This window comes from Empidonax traillii, unplaced genomic scaffold, assembly GCF_003031625.1.
Source record: "Empidonax traillii isolate 1590-97213 ecotype Southwest subspecies unplaced genomic scaffold, ASM303162v1 scaffold1217:size511469, whole genome shotgun sequence".
NCBI classification, from domain to species: Eukaryota; Metazoa; Chordata; class Aves; order Passeriformes; family Tyrannidae; genus Empidonax; species Empidonax traillii.
This window is the reverse complement of record NW_020956410.1, coordinates 110,369-127,948: the sequence shown is the minus strand read 5'-3', so window position 1 is coordinate 127,948 and position 17,580 is coordinate 110,369. Positions and strand designations below refer to the sequence as shown.

At 40.8% G+C, this 17,580-nt stretch overlaps 1 protein-coding gene across 2 annotated transcripts in view; it reads left to right on the top strand.

The window, feature by feature from the left end:
• The window catches only part of SLC38A6 (solute carrier family 38 member 6), a 41,756-nt gene that overhangs the window by 12,580 nt on the left and 11,596 nt on the right, over positions 1-17,580 (top strand). For both annotated transcript variants that reach the window (XM_027905889.1, XM_027905890.1), the window contains exons 6-8: positions 10,475-10,553; positions 14,802-14,884; positions 15,355-15,413. In XM_027905889.1, coding sequence (XP_027761690.1) covers positions 10,475-10,553; positions 14,802-14,884; positions 15,355-15,413 — 221 coding nt within the window. The remainder of the gene's footprint in view (positions 1-10,474; positions 10,554-14,801; positions 14,885-15,354; positions 15,414-17,580) is intronic.

Sequence of the window (17,580 nt, the reverse complement as noted above, 5' to 3'; positions counted from 1 at the left end):
GCGTTTCAGTAATCATTTTAATAGTTATGCTTTCCAATTTGTCAGCTTTGTTTTTTTTTTTTTTAAAGAAAGCTTAATGTGCAAATTTGAATGTGACGTTCTAATTGCATGCACTTAGGGATTTGTGTAGATAGGGGAATTGATTTTTTTTTCTATTGGCAGGATACAGGGGAGTTCATATATCCAAGTAAAAAAAAAAAAAATAAAAATTTTGCACAGCTGCGGGAAAGCACTGGTTGGTCAAATTTGGAATTTAAAAGGTTAAAAAAAATTACTTCAAGTGCACTACTTGGAAATTTAACATGTGTCTCTAACAAGAGTGCTCAATTTTCCTGCAGATTTTTAACCATTCCTTGGAACACTTTGTAATGTTGATTCAAGTAAACAACAAATCAAATACCAAAATCCATTTAAGTACCAAGGACTAACTAAGGATGCATCAAGATAATGCAATATCCACACGTAAATCAAGGTAATTTTATAGCACTGTGTCTTAAAGACTTTACAGAATATGTACAGCTTAGAGTGATTAAACTTGGAGAAGGTTTGCCTTGCTTTCCTCATAATCAGTATGTTCTTGTTCTTGCAGTGTGGGTATTGTTAACGAAGGGAAACCAAAAGGTTAAATGGGAGGGCCAGTGCTACTAATTTTTGTGTTGTTCAATTTGTCAGCATTTTGGCCCAATCCAGCAGCCCTTTGATGTAAATAACTGCTGATTGGTTGCCTGTGAACTGCCCTGCTCTAGAAAGGGCTGGTTCGTTGTGGGTGTAAAGCAGACACGAGGAAGGGAACCCTCACACTGCACCTACCAGGCTGTCAGTTTGTCCATCCTCTGCCCCCCAACCCTTTTCCTGCCACCCACATCTTTCTGTGGAGTGATCTTCCCAATGTCCACTTCTCGCCTACTGTGCAGAAGAGGATCTTGAAGGGTTCCAGATCCTGTCAGGTGCCCTCAAAGAGAGGAGAGGGCCCTTGGGAAGTTGTAGCCCTGGAGGCACACAGGGAGAGAGGGAGGCTGCTATCGAAAACGCTGAGTTCCACGGCCCTGCTGGCTCTTCATGTCATCCTTCCCAGGAGCAACTGGTGTTGGACGGAGTCCCTGCTATTGTTTTCATAGCTTTGTGCTTCTAGGAAGTGATGGATGAGGCACAGGGGGCCAAAGCCCTGCCCCCTCTCCTGCCAGGAAAGCTCTGTGAGCTTCCTAGGTGCTTTCCGAAGGGGAGGAAGGAAAATAGGAGTTTTTCCTTCTAGAATTATCCTCTCTGGATGTGACTGAAAAGGAGGCCGCGTGCCCGAGAGAAAATTCTTTAGGAGTCTTAAAGCATAATTAGTAAAGACAGAGAAGGGCTGATTTTAGCAAGGCTGATGGAAAAATGGAGGCAAACACAATGAAGTATTGCACAAGAGCAGCCCGTTGCCAACACTAACAAATCCCCAGCACCGAGGTCTAGCAGGAAGCATGAGGAGTTTTCCAGCGTGCTTCCCGGGGCCGCGGGCTGCCATCGGCTCAAGGTCACCGCTGCTGGAGATGGGGCCTGGTGGCTGGGATACACGCAAACATCAGCCCAAACTGCTGAGAACAGGAGTCTAATAATTTAAAATTTATTAGCAGTGGGATCGAGTGCTGCAGTAGAACCTGCGGTGCGGACGTGTAGCTCGGGTGGGTCCGTGTGAGGAGTTTCTGCAACGAGTTTTATTTCTTTTTCCATTGCTTCACGTAGGCTGTGGGTCAGTGCGAGTAACTCACCTGCCTTGGCTTGTGCCCAGGTAGTCACCTCTTTGGAACTAAGCTTTCCAGACAGCTGTCTTAATTTTGCAAAGAATCATTTGCTTTTTAGTATAAATACGATTTAATTCACTGTAATTTCTTTGTAACTGGTGCTTGCCGATTTTGTTTCCATATCCTGCGTTTCGTGTGTCCTCAAAAGGTACACGTTTTTCTTCTTTCTAAGAAAAAGTAATGAGGGGAAAAAATATCTCTCCGTGTCCCTGGAGCGCTGTTTTATCCTCGGCGCTGCCTGAACGCTGTAGGCAGTAACTGGAAGCTGCAGGATTAGTTCCAATGGGCGATGCTGTTCTGTAGCTGCATTTTATGGCCTGTTAATACAGTCAGGGTGACAGACAATACAGAGAGACCCCGCTGCGAGTGCAATGCACCCTAAATATGTATTTACGTTCGGGTGGTTCGTGTTTTTCGAGCGTCGCGAAGTGAATCGAGAGGCGCAACCACCGGGAGAGGCAGAGACTTAAAAACAGCAGCAGCACCACCATCTGCTGGCCTGGCCCGGCCCCGCACACCCTGGGCCGCCTTCCCGGGAGAGCTGCCGGCAGCCCGGCGCCTCGGGAAGCTCCAGCCTTCTCCTGCTGTATTCCACATCCCCTTCCCTTTGTTTTTCTGCGAGGTAAACAACGAAATATCGAACTTACCTCCTCCTCGTGCAAATTCATGTATGTTGTGTGCTTTCTGTGAGTCACTGCTTGCAGATGCTGTGCAGAGACTGAAGACCTTGTTTTATCGAGTCAATTGGGCATTTTCCTATTGCAAATTATTTTGTGTTTTTTCTTTTTTTTTTTTTTTTTTTAAAGAAAGCTTAATGTGCAAATTTGAATGTGACGTTCTAATTGCATGCACTTAGGGATTTGTGTAGATAGGGGAATTGATTTTTTTTTCTATTGGCAGGATACAGGGGAGTTCATATATCCAAGTTAAAAAAAAAAAAAATAAAAATTTTGCACAGCTGCGGGAAAGCACTGGTTGGTCAAATTTGGAATTTAAAAGGTTAAAAAAAATTACTTCAAGTGCACTACTTGGAAATTTAACATGTGTCTCTAACAAGAGTGCTCAATTTTCCTGCAGATTTTTAACCATTCCTTGGAACACTTTGTAATGTTGATTCAAGTAAACAACAAATCAAATACCAAAATCCATTTAAGTACCAAGGACTAACTAAGGATGCATCAAGATAATGCAATATCCACACGTAAATTAAGGTAATTTTATAGCACTGTGTCTTAAAGACTTTACAGAATATGTACAGCTTAGAGTGATTAAACTTGGAGAAGGTTTGCCTTGCTTTCCTCATAATCAGTATGTTCTTGTTCTTGCAGTGTGGGTATTGTTAACGAAGGGAAACCAAAAGGTTAAATGGGAGGACCAGTGCTACTAATTTTTGTGTTGTTCAATTTGTCAGCATTTTGGCCCAATCCAGCAGCCCTTTGATGTAAATAACTGCTGATTGGTTGCCTGTGAACTGCCCTGCTCTAGAAAGGGCTGGTTCGTTGTGGGTGTAAAGCAGACACGAGGAAGGGAACCCTCACACTGCACCTACCAGGCTGTCAGTTTGTCCATCCGCTGCCCCCCGACCCTTTTCCTGCCACCCACATCTTTCTGTGGAGTGATCTTCCCAATGTCCACTTCTCGCCTACTGTGCAGAAGAGGATCTTGAAGGGTTCCAGATCCTGTCAGGTGCCCTCAAAGAGAGGAGAGGGCCCTTGGGAAGTTGTAGCCCTGGAGGCACACGGGGAGGGAGGGAGGGAGGGAGGGAGGCTGCTATCGAAAACACTGAGTTCCACGGCCCTGCTGGCTCTTCATGTCATCCTTCCCAGGAGCAACTGGTGTTGGACGGAGTCCCTGCTATTGTTTTCATAGCTTTGTGCTTCTAGGAAGTGATGGATGAGGCACAGGGGGCCAAAGCCCTGCCCCCTCTCCTACCAGGAAAGCTCTGTGAGCTTCCTAGGTGCTTTCTGAAGGGGAGGAAGGAAAATAGTAGTTTTTCCTTCTAGAATTATCCTCTCTGGATGTGACTGAAAAGGAGGCTGCGTGCCCGAGAGAAAATTCTTTAGGAGTCTTAAAGCATAATTAGTAAAGACAGAAAAGGGCTGATTTTAGCAAGGCTGGTGGAAAAATGGAGGCAAACACAATGAAGTATTGCACAAGAGCAGCCCGTTGCCAACACTAACAAATCCCCAGCACCGAGGTCTAGCAGGAAGCATGAGGAGTTTTCCAGCGTGCTTCCCGGGGCCGCGGGCTGCCATCGGCTCAAGGTCACCGCTGCTGGAGATGGGGCCTGGTGGCTGGGATACACGCAAACATCAGCCCAAACTGCTGAGAACAGGAGTCTAATAATTTAAAATTTATTAGCAGCGGGATCGAGTGCTGCAGTAGAACCTGCGGTGCGGACGTGTAGCTCGGGTGGGTCCGTGTGAGGAGTTTCTGCAACGAGTTTTATTTCTTTTTCCATTGCTTCACGTAGGCTGTGGGTCAGTGCGAGTAACTCACCTGCCTTGGCTTGTGCCCAGGTAGTCACCTCTTTGGAACTAAGCTTTCCAGACAGCTGTCTTAATTTTGCAAAGAATCATTTGCTTTTTAGTATAAATACGATTTAATTCACTGTAATTTTTTTGTAACTGGTGCTTGCCGATTTTGTTTCCATATCCTGCGTTTCGTGTGTCCTCAAAAGGTACACGTTTTTCTTCTTTCTAAGAAAAAGTAATGAGGGGAAAAAATATCTTTCCGTGTCCCTGGAGCGCTGTTTTATCCTCGGCGCTGCCTGAACGCTGTAGGCAGTAAGTGGAAGCTGCAGGATTAGTTCCAATGGGCGATGCTGTTCTGTAGCTGCATTTTATGGCCTGTTAATACAGTCAGGGTGACAGACAATACAGAGAGACCCCGCTGTGAGTGCAATGCACCCTAAATATGTATTTACATTCGGGTGGTTTGTATTTTTCGAGCTTCGAGAAGTGAATCGAGAGGCGCAACCACCGGGAGAGGCAGAGACTTAAAAACAGCAGCAGCACCACCATCTGCTGGCCTGGCCCGGCCCCGCACACCCTGGGCCGCCTTCCCGGGAGAGCTGCCGGCAGTCCGGCGCCTCGGGAAGCTCCAGCCTTCTCCTGCTGTATTCCACATCCCCTTCCCTTTGTTTTTCTGCGAGGTAAACAACGAAATATCGAACTTACCTCCTCCTCGTGCAAATTCATGTATGTGTGCTTTCTGTGAGTCACTGCTTGCAGATGCTGTGCAGAGACTAAAGACCTTGTTTTATCGAGTCAATTGGGCATTTTCCTATTGCAAATTATTTTCTTTTGTGTTTTTTCTTTCTCTTTTTTTTCTTTTTTTTTCTCCCCGGAGTTCATTCATTCTGTAATTTATTTCTAAAAGTATTTACAAAATTTGTTTCAAATTTAAACAGAGCAAATTTTTTTTTTTTTTTTTCAGAATGAGGGGGCGGGTGAGAATAACCTTCTTTTTGTAATCAGAACAATATTCAACCAGCTTTGAAAATAAATGAATGGTGCAAATCATGGAAGAATAAAATGCAACTTGTTACATGCTGAGACCTGCATCCTTAATACCTTAAGAAATTACTGAGCTTCCTCTAAGTATGGGAAATCTAATTCTGTTTTCAAACAAACTCGAATGTTTGTTTTCACAGCGCGGTTTGCTTTTGACCTGAAAGCCTAATTATCCTGACTGATTCAGTGAGGATTTCCAGTGCAGAGCTGCCTTAATTAAGGGCAGGTTTGTCAGCTCCTGTACAAATTTAACAATTGATAACCCATGCTCCTGTGTTTTCCTATTGCAGTGGATAGTTCTTGGAAGTTTTGATACTGTAAAGAATATTAAGCCTGCTTTAAGTAATTAAAAAAATAAAAAAAATCAAAAACCCCACCAAAATTCCAACCTGCAGCTGTACTTCAGAATGGAATATGTGAGGAAACTTTCCCTTTTTTTAGCATAAATATACACATGTAATTAAACTAATGAAATTTTACCAAAATAAATCTGCTGCCCAAGTGTTCCCTATGGAATAAGAAGGATTTTTTTAAAGCTTGCCATAGGTAAGTTCCAAAGAAATTCAGGTAAAAGATAAAGGTAGAAGGAAAAGGAAGCAGGGGAGCAGAAATTTATCAGGATGAGTGTCCAATATGAAGACTAGCAAGGAAGTTGACAACGTTTTTCACTTCTCAGAATATCTCCATGTGAACAAACATCTTTCACACACTCTATTCTACATCTGGATTTTAAAACAGACAAATTATCCCAAGACTTTTTTTTTTTAAGCTTCCACTAAGAGGAAATATTAAAAACAACCCATCAAGGTATTGGGAGACTTCTTAAAATTGGGTATGTGGGGGATTCAGTGCAAAGTGAAACAAAGAGCAGACTTTTAAGGCCATATGGTGTGAAGGTTGATGTTTTTCAGTGGCATCCATCCGTCAGTCCTGATGTTTCCACAATTTGATTTCCATGTAAGAAGGTCAGTGCGACACTGAAGTACTTCCTAGTCCGTTCCTGTTCTTTAGCGCGAAAAATGGAAGCTTGCCCAAAATACTCCCTAGTTTCACTTTCTTTCTTGAGCTCCTTCCCTGCTTTCCTTTTTAACTGTGCCACGTTGTTTGGATTAGGACAGATTCAATTTTAAACAACCCCTGTATCAGCAGAGGGAGGCACGAGCCCGGAGGGGTTTGTCACGTGCAGTTGATAGGAAGGATCCAGCTTGGATGGGCTGGAGTGTGCAGGGACTGGGAGTGTTTATTCTGATCTTTCTGCTGTTCAGCCTCTCATCTCTTCCAGTGTTTTGGGAAAACTTGGTATCTTCCTGTCTGAACTCTTTAGAGGTTGAGAGTTACAGGCATTTTTGTTTATCTCAGTTATCTGTAGACATTTGTGAGGAATCCCTGTTTCACCTGGTATTCCCTCAGCTGAAAATCAAGATTGCTCTGTCTGCTTTTGACTCCCAAATCTTTTTTGTAAGTAGGAGCTGTGGAGCCTGTGTGGTTTTATTGATCCAATTTGTTTTTTTCCCAGCCCCCTGTCTTCTGTGGGAAGATTGGAAGGGAGCTTGCTTCCATTCTTCCATAGTACTTAACATCCTTATAAGTCTCTAATATTATCAGTGGTAGATGTGGGAAAACTGATCAGAAGAGTTGATCAGCCTGTTTAGTTAAGTGATTTGAAGGGATTTATCACAAGTTTAATATATATATTCTCTGGTGTAATTGCTATGGACTTCAGCACTTGGTCTTGTTTCGGAAAGGCTAATAAGAAAAGGTTACACTTTTTTTTCCCCAGGTAACTAAAGCCATCCACATGTTTGATTTTTAGATTTTTCTCCAACAACTAGTATTTTTGCAGGTAGGGGCACATGTCTTCAGTGTTGCACAATATTGTAGCACAGCAAAGGCATTCTGAACAATGTGTACATGATATGTATATGTCTAGAGAGTCACAGCTCATGGTGGAGACTTTGATAATGGAAGTGTAAAACAAATATATTTTATGTTTATCAAACATCTTTATTTGTGTCAGAGAGCTAATACCAAGTTTTCAGAACACGATGAAGTGATATATATTTCAAGAGTGTATAGTTTCTTGCTGCTTTCAAGGAACCTGTTGAATAATAAACTATGAATATAATTTTGATTTCTGCTGAATACGGGTTGAGAAGTTCAGAGCTGCTTAGTTCTCCGTCAAGGAGCTCCTGGTGCCTACTGAAAATTATCTAAAAATAACATAATGCATGCAAATTAAGGACCTGAAAATTAGGAAGTGACTTGACTAAGGTTGCTTATGTAGTTGCAGTTCAGGACTTGCTGCATCTGCATATTGCTGAAGCCTCAGACTGTGCCCTTGCACACCATTTGCTCTGCAGGAATCCTGTCTCATTCAGTCCCAAAATAGACGTCTCATGTCAGTGTTTCAAAGTGGAATAAATCAGAGCACAAGGTGGGGGTTTTTGTTGTGTTCACTTGTGTCACAGTTCAGTCTCGTGGCTGTGTAATCTCTTCCTTCCGTTCCACACCAGGGCTGCCAAGGAGAGCTGACGTTTAATTTGTACGATGTAGCTTGACGTGGCTTTGGTCGCGGTGGGTGTCAGGGAAGTGAAGTACAATTTGTTATTTGGAGCAAAGGATACAGGTTTTTTTTGTCTGTCCTATTCTAGGCACTTTATTCCCAGAGTAGGAACTCCTACTTTATTCCAAGTGCCTAGAATACAACGGACAAAATTCTGTTGTGTTGTTTTAGTTTTTCTTGGTTTCGTTTCAGCTTTAAAACACCAAACAAACCATGTTCTTTGCTCACCTTTTTAGTGTGTGTCAGAGTTACACAGTGGTTAATATCTCATTTTACACTGAGTAAAGCTACAAGGAGCTTCTTCTCTGAGGAGAATTAAAATTGTGTTTGTGAGTGAACTAAAAGCAGGATTTGGTTTTTTAGACTGTATTTACTGTGGGCATCCTGCTCAGGTTTATGTATGAGATTCAGGTCTTCTTTAAGCATCAGGACAGAAATAAAATTATTTATTGTTAATTATTCATCTTGTAGAACAAACAAGAGAGTATAAAGGGGTGGGGGAGAAATCCTACTACATGAGATTGTTTCCCATATGCCCAGAGAAAGGAAGAAAGATGCAAGTTTTTTGGTGCAGGATTGGCTCTCTCCTTGGAATTCAGTGAAATAGGACTCCTCTGAAAAACAAAGAGTAAGTGCACAACAAAGGATAAGTGATCAAATGATTAGCCAGAGGCTAATAGGAATGCAAGGGCAGAGTGACAGATTGCATATTAGGAGGAAATCTGATCTGGAAATTAATTCAAAGCTTTCTGCAGCGGGGACTGCAAAAGAACCAGTTTTGAAATCTTCCTGAAGGACATAAATACATGTAAATTCTGACTTGCTTGTGTGTAAATTATTGTGTCATACAAGAAAGAGGACTAATGGATAAATGAAGTTGAATTACAATTTAGCAAAGTTTTCCTCTCCCTCTTTGTTTTTTTTTTTTAATTTAAATTTTTTTAAATTAAGTGAAATCTTCATCTGCCTGCAGCTTAGTGTGAGAAACTGTGTTAATTTACTTACAAATTCTGGTGATTTAGAAATATGCATGCTGCAGCCTTCTCTGCGGTTGAATCTACATTCTGTTGTATGCAAACAGGAGAGTAAATCAGGGCAGCAGATAAATAGCTCACCAGGCACAATCAACAGCTATGTGTCAACAGGGAAATGCACTTGAATATTGGGGAAAAAAATGCTTTTAATTATGAAGAAGTGAATATTTCCTTATTTAGTGACTTGCCAAATTGGTTTTAATTTAACCTTGTGGTAGGTAGATGTCACTTTGTATTAATAGAATTTGCTTTCTTTGTAGAGACCACATCACCTTTCTTCAAAATTTAACACTAACTGCTGTAAGACAGCAGTGTCTGAGTCCACACTTCTTTTGAGGTTCAAAACATTCCTTTAAAAAAACCCAAAACCCAAATATCAGCTTGTGGAAGTTTGCTGGTTCACCTTTTCAAAATGTACATTTTAATTTTAAAGCATTGATAAATATGGCACGGTAAAATTCTACAGAATTACTGAGTACAGAACACTAACATCTGAACACAACAGGTGAATTTTTGTCAAGGATTAAATGTAACTAAACCTTTATTGACAAGTTACTAAAATTACTGGATGCTTAAGGATGGAAATTAGTTCCATGTAGGCTTTGATACTTGTTGAAGCTGTTTGTAAAGCTGATTTTTCTGAGTGATTTTCTGCTAGTCTTTGATTCATATAAACACATGCTGTTTACATAAAAAAGTGACATGAACAGTATGTGAAGGTATCAGGCTGGTGTAAGTTGTAATTTAATACCTTCCCATTTATGCCTTTGATCGTTTTATGTAGTAAAGGAGAAAACTGACACAGTGAAGGAGTTTTGGGATTTATGTGTTTGTATCATTGCTTTCTGCTGAATAGAATTATAAGTATTTAATTTCAAGTCAGCGCTCTTGTAAGGGCAGCTAATAATTTCTCTTCTGATTGGCAGTTCCTGTGTATTTTGCACTTGATGTTGTTGCTGGGATCTTCTGGGTGGTGGGTTTAGCATGAGAAGCAGGGGTCTGTCACTGATAATCCTCTTAGCTCTGAAGGCCAAACTTTGCAGTGTGTAAAAATCCCTTTGAAGTCCTAGTCTTGTATATAAATTTCTGTCGTATATTTGTTTAGGACAACAGCAGTCGAGCAACACTAAAAACAGAGTCATTAAAAAAAACCTCTTGTACTGATAGAAATAACTGTTATTTACTCTCATCATTAATAATGTCTTGTGAAGAGGCAGGAGGAGTCCTGCCTGCAGCCTCGTCGTCTGCCTCTCGCCTGCAGGTCTGTATTCCCAGGTAAAAGGTCGGGCCTGTGTACTGTATCCTCTTGCCTTTTAGTCCTTTGGATTATGTTTTCCTTGTTCCAAGACTCACATTGTAACAGTCTCTTTGGAGGCATTAGCTGACATCAGTGCAACACTCGGGGACTTGCAGCTATTTTTAAAGGAAGTGTGCGAGAGGATAAATTCTGGTTCTGGTGCCGCGGTGTCTAACGCAGAGCCGGGATGTTCCAGCCGGAACCATGCCGGTTCAGCCCTGCTGGCTGTCACAGCCGGAGATGGTGGTGTTCCTCTGCTAAATCTGTCCTGCTTCTCTTTGCAGCCATGTCGTCTTATCTGTTAATTGTGAAGTCTGAGCTTCCTGGGGCTGTTGCAGGGTTCTTGAGTGGAGCCGAGAGCGGGTAAGGAAAAGCGCTTTGTGTCCTGCGCTCTGTATTCGTCCTGAAGGAAAAAGCGGATCAGGACTGCTGAAGGAGTTGGGTGCTGACACTGCCTCTGATCTGCAAAAAAAAAAAAAAAAAAAAAAAAAAAGGTTATTTACAGCAGTTGTTGGAATATGAAATGTATTTGGCAAGTGCAAGTGTTGTAGAGCACGCAGAGCAGGATTCTTTCCTCATAGCCATTTCCCATCAGACGACCTTAAAGTCAGTGGCAAAACTCCATCTACAAGAATCTCCCTTCTGTAAAAATTTAAAAGGGGAAGCAGGAGGGAGAGGAGGAGAAACATTTAAACTGCTGTCATGTTATCACTTCACATATTTCAAAACCACAGGACAAAAAACGGCAGGCATTTATATTTAAATATTTTGTTGTCTTGCTCTAGTAATTGGACTTTTCTTGGGAAAAATGCCAGGTTTCCAGACTTGGTTTATAATTCCTTGACTTGGCTCCCAGTAAAGAAATGATTCTTTGCAGTTGAGCTGTAAAGCTGTGTGTAAGGAGTGTGTCCCTCACATTTCCATCAGAACTGTGGCAAGGAATCTGTGCCTGTGCTAAGGCAAACACTGCAGCTTCAGCACTGAAATACCTCGTTTGAGTTGTTCCAGTGCTGCTGTCATTCGTAACAGTGTATCTTGGATGGGCTTACAGCTGTTTTTCCAAATTGCTATTTTCAGATGTTTTGAGCTCAAAACTTTCTCTGGATTGAAATGTGCTGAAATTGTCTCAAGGCCGTGCAGTGCTTGTATTATTCCTGAATGTTGTGGGTGAATTTTAAGTGTGAAAGCAGTTTGTTAGAAGGTACCTTAGTTCATTATATGATTTTCACTTACAACTTCCAGATTTTATAATGAACTTGAGAAACGAACTGTGGTGGTGATCTTGCTCTCTGTCTTTCTGCCCTCTTGGCCCTTACAGTTTTAGTAAGGTTTCTGTTGGTTTTCTGTCATCTTTTTTTTTTTCTTTTCCTTAAACTATTATATTTTATGTGTATATGTAATTTTTAGCCTGCTAATGTATCTCTTCCAGCTGTGGTAGTCAGCAGCTTTTCATTTGGGTGCTATAACCTCCTTCAAGATCATATGTTAACCCCGCTCTCCATACACAGTGGCCTTGAGTCTCACCCAGTTTCTGCCTCTGTTAACGGGAGTTCTTCCACTGATCGGTGTTTGTTTGACACAATTTCACTCCTCTGATGCTTGTCCAAGCTATGTTTTCCAGTGCAGTGGTCAGGCAGTATTCCAGGTAGATGCACACAGCTGACCTTCTCTGTATGCCCACATCTACATTTTATTTCTTTTGCCACATTACTGGCCATGGCAGATCATAACCTTTCGTTTCTGTGGATTTCCCCCACAGATGTTAAGTGTACGCTTTTCTTAGCAAACATTTTAAATTGTAGGAAATTGTTCAACAAAAATAGGTAACCAGATATCAAGCCTAAGCAACAACTTATTTATGCAAAGGGCATAAATATTGACTAGTTTGATTCAACTTCTTTACCTGGACAACTTGTTTCCAGATGTGGTTGCACAACTGTTCTAAGTCATTGTGGCATCTGATGCGCTTCCATTTAACTGTAGTTAGAATGTATCAAAAGTGTCAGCTAAACTACCTGTGAAAGTATTTTATATGCGTAAACCCTCCTGAGCCTTACATTTGGGAAAACCATTTAAAGAATGTTTTGCGCATTAAGTTGTTTTTATAGATAAAGGATGGCAGGTGTGTGTGTGTGTGTGTGTGTTTGAAAGGCTCAGGGCCAGTCTAACACATCCTTTTTAAAAAAACAAAGCCATACGATATGAACACTTGTTAATTGCAAGTGGGAGATGTTTCTGTGTGCAGAACAAGAATTCCACATAGTTTTGATGACATGAACATAGTTTCAAATGAGGATTGCGTTAAAAAGTTGTAATTTGTGAGCCCTCTGCTAACATTTAATGACCCTGTCAGAGGATGTGATTGATGCAATTAAGTTGTCTTGCTTGTGTGTTATATAATTGATATGGACTGAGAGTAAGATCCTAATTTAGAACATATGAATATCTTGTTCTGCTGAATTCAGGAATGAAATTAAAGCGATTTATAAATGTCTGCTTTTAGTTAAAATATGGAGGAGGGAGGAGAAACATCTGCATGCCAAAGCATTTTCGGTAGAGTCAAGGATTTATATTCTGTATTTCGTATTTGGAACGCTTTTATCATATGGGATTAAATTTGCAGATCAAATTGATTTTAAAGGCAATATCAAAACATTTATTCTGCCTCTGGAAAATAAGTGTATTTTTACAACAGTACTTTGAGGAGAAAATGGATGTATTTTTTGATAACCAGGAAATTGTCCCCTATTCAGGTTTTTTTTTTTCCTGAGGTCTTTTTCAGTGTAAGAATTGGTATTCCAAAATTGAGCAGTTCACAAAATTGTGTTTTCTCCCTCCCATCACCTCATTGCCATTTTCCTCTCTCTTCCCTGCCTCACCCACAGTAAAGTAACCAAAATAATTTCCTCTCTGTCCTGCTGAGCTTGTGAACCTCGACGGCAGCTGTGGGGTTGCTGCATGTTTAGAATCATGGGACTGAAACAGAGGTCCCACCCGTACACACAGTGCATTGTACTTATGCCTACTGCCATGATGCTGTTCCTCCTGATCTGAACACCCACCATACTAAAAACAAATAAAAAAAAAAAAAAAAGGAAAGAAAAAAGTGTAAAAAAATATGAGAATGCTCAATGACAACACCACAAAGACTAAATACCACAGCAGGGAGCTAATCTTGGCAAAGTTGCTGCTTCTTCCCTGTAGCAGTAGCAGGCTTAGGCCAATTGTACACTTTTTGGAGAATGATTTATTTTAACTAATTTTTAATACAGACATTGTCACCTAAATGGTCATTTTGGTTTCCATGTGGTGAAGACGCCCTCAGCCTTGAAATCATTCTGTTCACTTCCACAACACAAGTGGCTGTCCACGAAGTACAAGAGCAGTTAACATACCTGGAGGATAATTCTTCTTTAACACAGGTGTTGTGGTGCTTTCCCTATGATAACTCGAGGTGCTGCCTGTTTATTAGGTGCTAACCATATCCTGGACTAAATAAACTGGAAGGTCAAAGGTCAGGGTGTTTATAGGTAGTAAAGTCGGAGGCTGATGTGCAAGATGTTTATCAGTACAGGATATGGTTATTGCCAAGGCGGGAGAGCCACCCTCAAGATGTTTCTGTTTCTTAACAACTTATCCATCTGTGCTCCCCTCAGTTTGGAGGTGGGAATTTTTTGATACTTCGAACAGGTTTTAAATGCGTGAGGACTTCCCGTGCCTCTACAAGGCTTTTTTTATTAGGTATAGTTCTATGGTTGAATATTATAGCAGATTTCATTATCATCATTTCAGTCCCTTTTTTCCTTTAATTCCTGTGTGGATGCATGCAAAGAACGAGTGATCGCTTTGTGCAAAATTGAAGAACATCCTCGTTATTGCCCTACCTTCTTATACCACCTCTGGACAGGAAACATAATTTCAAAGTAACTGAAAGTTGATTAAATATATGTTTTCTTCCATTACTCTAATGCTACAGTGCTAGCTGTAATGAAACTTGGGCAGAAGGAAAAGCTGATATGTTCAGAAAATGTGTGTTTCCAAACAAATCAGCTGGATAGTTAGCTTTCTGCCTCGCACCTCTTGGAAGTGGTAAGGAGCTGAGGTCATGGAGAAGGAATAAACTAGAAGGGAAGCTCGGCAGTGAGTGGGAATTGGTGTTGCTGTTTTCTTCCAGCAGTGTAAATATGCACCTCACTGTAATCCAGTTTAAAATACATGTAGTGTGCTATGTAAGTACCTCTGTTGGAAGTCTGTAGATCATGAAATCCCCTTCCCTCTGATCACTGCCGTGAATCAAGGCAGGGATTTGCATGTTGTGCTGCTGAGAAATGACGCACATCAGGCCCCTGATCCGTGCAGACACTTGGCTGTGGAACGTTGCACTGCTGGTTAGTTTGGGATGATGCTCTGCCCCCTCATTATCTGGGAGCTCTGTTTTATGTCACAGTATAGAAACTGGGAATACAAATTCGTGTAAATTGCATGTGAAACCGGAAATTATTTCTTTTTCTTGTCCTAGTGGTTATTTCGTCTAAGATCACAGTTCTAAATTAGAATATATCTTATAGGACTCCTGAGCTTTGTATCAGTCCTAAATAGATTTTCCAACAGGTCTTGGTACCTCGATGGGAGGCTGCTGCTGCTCATTACTTCAGTCTGCATTGTTTTTCCTCTTGCCCTTCTTCCCAAAATTGGTGAGTAATTAAAGGAGAGAAGCGAATATTATTCTACTTTAGCAGCAATTACGATTGAAGACTTTAAAACCTTAATGGGTTATTTATTTATTTAAACTTGCAGGGGGCTGGTGGTGCTGGTGATTACTTAAGTTGTTGTAGTGTGTTCTGCCTTCCAGCCCTGCCTAGTTAACCTATTACTTGGGTTGCAGTAGTATTTTGTCTGCAATACTAAAATAAAATCTTTACAGCAGAACATTAAAGAGCTGCGTTTACTTACAGCATGCCATTAGTGGTAAGCCAGTTCTAATTCTGCCCTACAAAACTACATAAATGATCTGTGACAGGCAGTTGGAATGTTGTTATTCTGAGTCCTAAGCCCCAGATACCCAGCACTGTAATAGAAAACATGCCTAAAATGTAAAGCTTTAGCTGTACATTAGGATCACTTTCCTTATAAATTCTCTTTTATTTTTACTGTTATTTTACAGGCTTTCTTGGCTACACAAGTAGTTTATCATTTTTCTTTACGGTGTACTTTACTCTTGTGGTAAGTTAAAAATCTCTGCACAGCTTATCATTTTTTTTCCCCCCTTATTGTTTGAATGTTTTCATAAGACTGTTTTGAAATTAATTGTCTTCCCCTCCCCCCTTAATTTTTTACATGAAATTTAGAGGTTTCCTTAAGCTCAGTATGTGCTTGCTTGGACAGATTACATTTGTTTTGCTGAGGCTTAGAAATGTGTATGAACTTCCAAGCATGTGAAAAGATTTAAAATAATTATATTTTGGGCTGGTAAATGTAACAATATTTTTGTTTTGCTGACAGTGCAGCAAAGGGAGCTGGCACATGTATTTTTGTTTCCCTACTAGCAGAGGAATGGAATTCTGTTTTCTTAGCTTCTAACTATTACTTACTGCAGCCAGTGCAGAAGAAAAATTTAATGTACTCCAAATAAATTAAATTTACATGTATAATGGAGTGACAGAGTTCAAAAAAAGGCAAAGAAAACTAGAACTTCATTAAGGCAGTTTACAAGATTCATTAATACGTCAATGACCTTATTCTTCTTTCCAGCTGAAAGGAAAAGTTCTTTTCTCTGAGCCATATGGGGGCTTTTGACCCTGATGTTCACCCTCTCAAGGCCCCTGTGAGGTAGATGTTTCCAAATATCAAAAGTGAGACCTGCTAGGCAGATCTAAGAGGGGAAAATGTGCCTTCAAGTTGCACTATTTTTCTTGTTACAGGGAAAAAGTGTGCTAATGCACATGTGTAATATGTCGTACAACCGAGCAGCTCTCACTCTGTCATCTGTTGGAATCTTTTTTTGGGAGCCTGGCAAAATGTTCCCCCTCTCCCCTGTCATCCTGGCTTGCATTGACTTGCATTTAATACCTGTTTTACAAAGGGATAAACAGAGTTGAAGGCAAGTTGAACAAACATGCCATCCAGGAGACCAAGGCAATCCATTAGGAACTAAACCATGTGATAAAACCAAACTTCAAAGCTGTCAAAACATCTCCCTGGGGTATCCCTGGAGAGCTGCTGTGTTTGTAGGACCTTGGGAAGTATTCTTCTTAAGATGAACATTGAGGAGCAGCCACAGCCCCTCCAGAGCTAATGGAAATTCATTTGCAATATTTATAAATTACCTTAACTTTTGACCTCTCTCCTAAAATTTATCTTTAAGGGGAAAAAAAAAAGGGGGGGGGGGAGCAAGAAAAAGCACAAACTGTAGTGCTGACATAGGCCTAATTGCAAGGGTTTTATAACCAGTTCAGTTCCTGGATTTCGATGGGAATGTGAGGAAGGCTGTTGTGATGGGTGGATGCATTTGAAAGCAGTTTTGGCCCCTGAAAAAGCAAATGTGTGAGAAAGACCTGTGCACAGCCAGTCAAGCTGGGATGATTTAAACTAGATTTTTTGATTCTCAATCAAAAAGATGGGTAGAAAGTACTAATGAGGGAGCACAGACTACTGGATTTCTTAGGAAATGGTCCAATTTGTGTGCTTACCCTTTGTTGTTAAATGACAAAGGAGCAGCCCCAGTAAATCTAATTGAGGTCAAAATTTTTAAAAGCCGTTACAGATATTTAAAGAAAACCAATACTCTTCACACAGTAATCTCTCCAACTTCTTTAGGCACTGAAAGTCAAAGGCACTAAATATGGTTCAGTTTTCATATCTAATTGCTTTGAAGTGGGTGATATGTGCTGTTGAAATGGTGTTTTAGTTTGCACACTGTTAATTTCTGTGTGGCAGATATGTTTTAATTTGTTCCAGAAGAAAACTGCGTTAGTCATATGGAAGTGATATAATTATATTTTGCATATACAGTAATTCTGTGCCTTTTCAAGTGCACACCATCTGTTCAGCCTTTTGCCAGGAAGCCACTTTTTTACTGCAGCCTGCAGAAAAGAGAGGCCTTGGTCAGTCTGGTCAGTGAGTGCACTGAGCAAAGGGCTGGATAATTCTTTGTTCTGTGCTCTGCTCTGGGGCTTGGGCAGCTCACAGATTTCCCCTCTGTGCTTTCATAGCTTCAGTATCTTCAGTATCTTTTCCTTTAAAGCCATCATACTGGGTCCTAGTCCTCACTAGGGAAAATTTGCAGACACTGAGATGAGCTGATCTGGGAGATAAACAAATACATATTAATTCAAAGCCAGATTCTGTGAGGTCCTGAGCACTTTCATTTCTGATTACTGAAAACTTCCCT